This window comes from Erythrolamprus reginae, chromosome 7, assembly GCF_031021105.1.
Source record: "Erythrolamprus reginae isolate rEryReg1 chromosome 7, rEryReg1.hap1, whole genome shotgun sequence".
Classification (NCBI taxonomy): domain Eukaryota; kingdom Metazoa; phylum Chordata; class Lepidosauria; order Squamata; family Dipsadidae; genus Erythrolamprus; species Erythrolamprus reginae.
In genome coordinates this window covers 25,108,075-25,114,105 of record NC_091956.1, presented here as the reverse complement: position 1 = coordinate 25,114,105, position 6,031 = coordinate 25,108,075, and the positions used below count along the sequence as shown (strand labels likewise).

The following is a 6,031-nucleotide window of genomic DNA, read 5'->3' as shown; positions in this document are numbered from 1 at the left end:
CGGTGTGGATTCCTCCAGAGGTTAGAAAGTCAATTCTGTGACCAAACCATCAAACCACCAGGTTCCAGTTGTCCAGCTTGCTGGCTAGAGAAAGAGCACTAGCAGTAGCTCCATTCAGTGTCCGGTACATCCAAAGTTCCTCTGCTCTGCCATAGTCTGTTGATGGAAATAAATATCCGCTCCTATGGGATTTAGCAGCCCGCTGGCTCTCCTGGGGCAAAAGCATTGTTAACCGAAGTAACAGAAAAGCCCCATTCGCGCTAACAACATTTTGCTTCCGTTTATCCCATAGCTGCCTGGAGGTATTGATTGAGAGGATTTTCCATTTAGAGTTAAGACTATTGGCGGGAGACAGGAGCAGGAGTTACATATACTCACAACGCCCTCATCTGCAGAACTGCCACTTATCCTGAACACTTATCTTTTCCCACAAGTGTACGTGCATCATTTCGGAGGAAAAGGAAAGCCAGCCAATTCCAAACCCTCCAGTTGGTTCAGGGGGAAAAAAATGGGTTGATATTATATCTAAGTCTCTACTCTTAGGCACACAGGGGGGAAAAAAATCCCTATTATCCAGGTTAGAGAACTATGGGAAGTAACCCTTTCCTTGCTAGTATTTTATCATAGTAATGTCAGCATTATAAACTTTCCAAGTCTGATAATTCATCTCCTTCAATGTTATCTAGAATACAGTGTTCATTCCTCTATGAAGATATGATGTCTTTATTCTACATGGCCCTGGTTTTCTACTTTATTTATTACTAAACTGTTCTTATATAAAACAATTCACCCCCTTGTTTAGAAGGGTGAAAAGGAAAAAAAAAAGACCAGAAAGTGTTAAGACTAGCAAACTACTCAGCTACCCAATGCTGGAAAAAGAATCTCGGTATCTTGTTGATATTTAATAAATCATTAAACATAATTAACTATCCATTATCAATATAATTAATTCATTTTGGTGCTCGCTAACTGTTATTTTTCCGCCCTTATATTCACTTCAGCTTTCAAAAACAATTAGTAGCATAATGCCATTAAAGCCTCTTTTTACAATTGATATTTAAATCAACTTTGTATTTCATTTGTGCCATATGAAATGTAAGTCAGTAAAATACTAACTGTAAGTAATTCTGTTACATTTGCCATTCGGTGTACAAGAATTTTAAAGGTAGTGTAACTGCAGTTTTATCTATGTCTGTCTGGGAATAACTCTCAATCAGTTCAGTAGATTCTATTCCCTGGTAAGAATTCAAAACTTTACAGCCATGGTTGGAATTCCAAATAATTAATACAGAATAAGCTCACCATAGTTAAGTTAAATGCAGTTTCATTTAGCTTATTAAAATATTGTGGCAGATGATTGGCTTAAATAGCAATAGCACTTTCACAGTACTATAAGATTCTCTGGTTATTCATTTACTCAAGCATGTATTAGATAACAGATAAAAGAAGAAGACAGTAGGACAGGGATGGTAGGCACAATGGTGCGCTTATGCATGTCCCTTACAAACCTCTTAGAAAAGAGTAGAGGTCAACTGTAGATAATCTAAGGTTAAGATTTTGGGGTTTGGGGAAGAAACCACAGTCAGGTAGTGAATTCCAGAAGTTGATCACTCTATTGCTAAAGTCATATTTTCTGCAGTGTAGCTTGGAACAGTTTACATTTAGTTTGTATCTATTACATGCTTGTGTGTTGTTGCGGTTGAAGGTGTAGTCACTAACAGGAAGGACATTTTGGTATTTGATTTTATGAACTACAGTTAGATCAGATCAGAGGTGACGTAGATTTGATTATCTTTGAATCCATAATTCCTTGTTCACACGTGTACAATCTAAAACTGACCAACCACAATTTTGTTGCAAGAACTGTGCATAGATTGTATAGTTAAGTTTTGAATTCAGCTTGTTATGTGACCCCAGAAAATTGGATTACAACAGTTTAATAATAATAATAATAATAATAATAATAATAATAATTGTTGAGTTTGTTAGGTCCCACAGAGTTGGCCTTCTCTGGGTCCCGTCGACCAAACAATGTCGTTTGGCGGGCCCCAGGGGAAGAGCCTTCTCTGTGGCAGCTCCGGCCCTCTGGAACCAACTCCCCTGTCGCCAGGCAGGGGGGAGTTATCTTTTCCCCCTAGGCTATTACAAGTTATGCATGGTATGTTTGTGTGTATGTTTGGTTTTTTATAATAAGGGTTTTTTAGTTGTTTTTGTTAATTGGATTATTCATGTTGTTTTACCACTGTTGTTAGCCGCCCCGAGTCTGCAGAGAGGGGCGGCATACAAATCCAATAAATAATAATAATAATAATAATAATTTTTGCCCATCCCAGGCTCCAGTGAAGCCTCTGGAGACTGGGGAGGGTGAAAAACTGGCCTACTGGGCCCACCAGAAGTTGGGAAACAGGCTGTTCCTGGTCTCCAGAGGGGCAAGGGAGGCAATTTTCACCCTCCTCAGGCATTGAATAATAGGTGTGGGCACTCACACAACTGCAATAGTGTGTGCGCACACGCTTTCGGAACCCGAGGGGAAAAAGTTTCATCATCATTGAACTATGCATTGCATTCATGTATTCAAGCATTCACTCAAGCATTCACTGCTTGAGTGAATAAAGAGTGAGTTTTATTTGTAAGAAGTGATTTTTCCGGGATTGGAATTTATCACAAAGCCTCTGAACAGAACAATAGATAGATAGATAAATAGATAGATAGAGAGAGAGAGACAGACAGACAGACAGACAGACAGACAGACAGACAGACATACATACATACATACATATGGAAACTGTGGAGAGAAAAAATAAATTTAAAAAATGATTGATAGCTGGAGAAGAATCCTGTGCTGGTGTCACCACCACCTAATACTCCTAATCTCAAAACCTTTAGCCTTAGACTATGTACAATTGACCTCTCCCTTTTTCTAAGAGGTCTGTAAGGGGGTGCATAAGTGCACCACTGCCTACCGTCCCTGTCCTATTGTCTTCTTTTGTTACTTTTTATCATTACTTATCTAATGTTTTATTTGTACAAATTACCACTCTATAATTGTTTGACAAAATAAATAAAATAAAATAAATAAATAAACTCCAATCTCCAGCCCATCTGGGACCCTTCAATTGAAGAGCTGCCTCCATGTCGACCTCCAGCTCAACCCCCTCAGACACACACTCACGCACACACCCTTATCCCGGCCAGGGTCACCGGCAGGCAGAAACCCAACAGATGTAGCACCGCCACCCAGCCACCCCCCAAGTTTCCATGGGGAGTAAAAGCCGCCAAGCTCCGCTTGAATGCCCGTCTTTGAGCGCTTGTTTGCGGTTCCCGCCGAGAAGAGAAAAGAAGGCAGCGACTTTTTTTTTTATTTTCCCCCGGTCCGGGTGTGAAGCTACCAGCCCGGGGTTGGCAGGGCGAGGTCAGCTATGGACGCCTCGGCCTCCTCCGGCTCCCCTTCCCTCTGTCAGGACAAGGCTCGAACGGCTTCGCCGGTCCGGCGCCGCTTCCGCCGAGCCGCCCTCGCCGTCGCGCATCTCTGCGGCCTGGTTTTGCGCGGGAAAAGGTAAAAAGGAGGACGCCGCGGCGCCGTTTTGTGAGGGAAAAATTGGGAAGGAAGGCCCGGAAAGCTCGAGGGAATCTCGGCCGGGGCTTCTTTCAGGGGTTGGAGCCTGGAACTAAAGGGGCCTTTTGATTCCCCCGCGCGCCCCACTCCCCTTGTAGGAGGGCAGTTGTAGCGATTAGATTGTTGGGATTAGACCAGGCAGGACTCGGGTTGGGAAAGACTGGCCCAAGGTCACCCAAATGGCTTTGTGCAGAATGGAATGGATTTGAAATAATTGGAATGGAATGGAGTATAATAGAATAGAATATGAAATTATTAGAATGAAATGGAATAGAATAGAGTAGAATATGAAATAATTAGAATGAACATAGAATAGAATATGAAATAAATGGAATGGAAAGAAATAGAATAGGAAATAAATGGAATGGAATAGAGTAGATTATAAAATAATTAGAATGAACAGACTAGAATAGATTATGAAATAATTAGAATGGAATGGAATAGAGTAGAATAGGAAATAATTAGAATGGAATGGATTAGAATAGAATAGGAATGGAATGGAATAGTTGGAAGGGACCTTGGAGGTCTTCTAGTCCAGTGTTTCCCAACCTTGGCAACTTGAAGATATTTGGACTTCAACTCCCAGAATTCCCCAGCCAGCAAATGCTGGCTGCGGAATTCTGGGAGTTGAAGTCCAAATATTTTCAAGTTGCCAAGGTTGGGAAACACTGTTCTAGTCCAGCCCCCTGCTAGGCAGGAAACCCTACCACTTCAGACAAATGGTTGTCCAATCTGTTCTTTAAAACTTCTGGAGGCAAGTCTAGATTAATTGTCCTTAACTTTCAGGAAATTTCTCCTTCATTCTAGGTTGGTTCTCTCGATTAATTTCCATCCATTGCTTCTTGTCCTTCTTCCAAATGCTTTGGAGAATACCTTGACTCCCTCTTCTTTGTGGCAAGCCATGAAATATTGCAACACTGTTATCATGTCACCCCTAGTCCTTCTTTTCATTAAACTAGACAGACCCAGCTCCAGCAACTGTTCTTTATATGTTTTAGCCTCCAGTTCCCTAATCATTTTTGTTGCTCTTCTCTACACTCTTTCTAGAGCCTCAACATCCTTTTTACATCGTGGCAACCAAAACTAGATGTAGTATTCCAAGTGTGGCCTTACCAAGGACTTATAAAGTAGTATTAACTCTTCACGTGATCTTGATTCTATCGCTCTGTTGATGCAGCCTAGAATTGTCCTTTTAGAAACTTTAAGGAACTGGTTTGTATTTATGATCATTGCTGTATCCAGAACTGATGTTATTCCCGTCTTGCAGAGCTAAGTTAATGGAAAGCCAAATTCATTTAACAACTAGGTTACTTACTTATCAACTGCCATTATTCACTTAACAACTTTGGCCAGGAAGGCCATAAAATGAGTCAAAATTCATTTAACAACTATCTCGCTTAACAATAGAAATTTTGAGCTAAGTTGTGGTTGTATGTCAAGGACTATCTGTAAATAGATTCAAGGGTTAAACAATGGTAATTGGGGGAAAAAATATTAAGGAAGAAAGCAGCGCCAAACCACTTTCATATTGTGGGCAAGGAAAATGCATGTGTCCACAAAGCAGGTGTGAGTTCCTCCCGGTTCAGACTGGTTCGCCCTCTGGTGACATCACAATGACATCACTGAACCAGATTGGTCAGTGCCACCATCTTTTTGAATTTTTTCTAATTTGAATTTTTTTTAAAATTTCCTTCCTAGATGCGCAGAAGCCGAATTCTGGCATCTTTTATATGGCTTTGTTTTATTAATTACTATTTTAAATTTTTTGATTTATGTGCATGCGCGCAATGCACTCATGTGCCCATGAGGCATGCCCATACAGTGCCGGAGGGAGCAAAAGGCAGCAAGGTAAGTTGGAACCCACTCCTGCCACAAAGTTAACAGAATGGGTCACAACTGAGAGGAAACCAACTTTTTACATAGTTTGCGTTCATCTGGTATTTTTGAACAATTTTGGAAGGTTGGATTATTAAAATATGTTCTGATATGTTTTTGCAATGATGATTTATTGAAAAAATATATAAGAAATATGTTATATGTTCTGTAGTTCTCTATCTAACATTCCTTTTGTTTTTCTACAGATATATTGAACAAAGTCCATTTATGCAGTGGGCAATATTTGAGATGCAGATGAATATCAGAGGTGATCTTTCGTTCAATATTAGGGATTATTCTAAAGAAAAATTTGTGAGTATTTTTAATGTTGTCTATTTTTATTATTTATTAATTTCTGGTCCAAGATCAAACAAAGAACCTAATAAAATCCATTCAGCAAATTTAAACAATCGTTTGTAATTTATATAAAAGCAAAGACAATCAAAGCTGTGAGATAATTGATTCTTACGGGCTAAAGCTACAGATAAAAATTTAGCCCCCACCCTGGGACGTTTAAAAAACGATCCCTTAAAAGGAAAA

General features: G+C 39.9%; 1 protein-coding gene across 2 annotated transcripts in view; it reads left to right on the top strand.

Annotated features, from left to right (window-relative positions):
* The first annotated feature begins 3,341 nt into the window (after positions 1 to 3,341).
* The window catches only part of LOC139170268 (cyclic nucleotide-binding domain-containing protein 2-like), a 73,397-nt gene continuing 70,707 nt past the window's right edge, over positions 3,342 to 6,031 (top strand). For both annotated transcript variants that reach the window (XM_070757245.1, XM_070757244.1), the window contains exons 1-2: positions 3,342 to 3,556; positions 5,698 to 5,803. In XM_070757245.1, the coding sequence (XP_070613346.1) occupies positions 3,420 to 3,556; positions 5,698 to 5,803 (243 nt within the window). In that variant the 5' untranslated portion in view covers positions 3,342 to 3,419. The remainder of the gene's footprint in view (positions 3,557 to 5,697; positions 5,804 to 6,031) is intronic.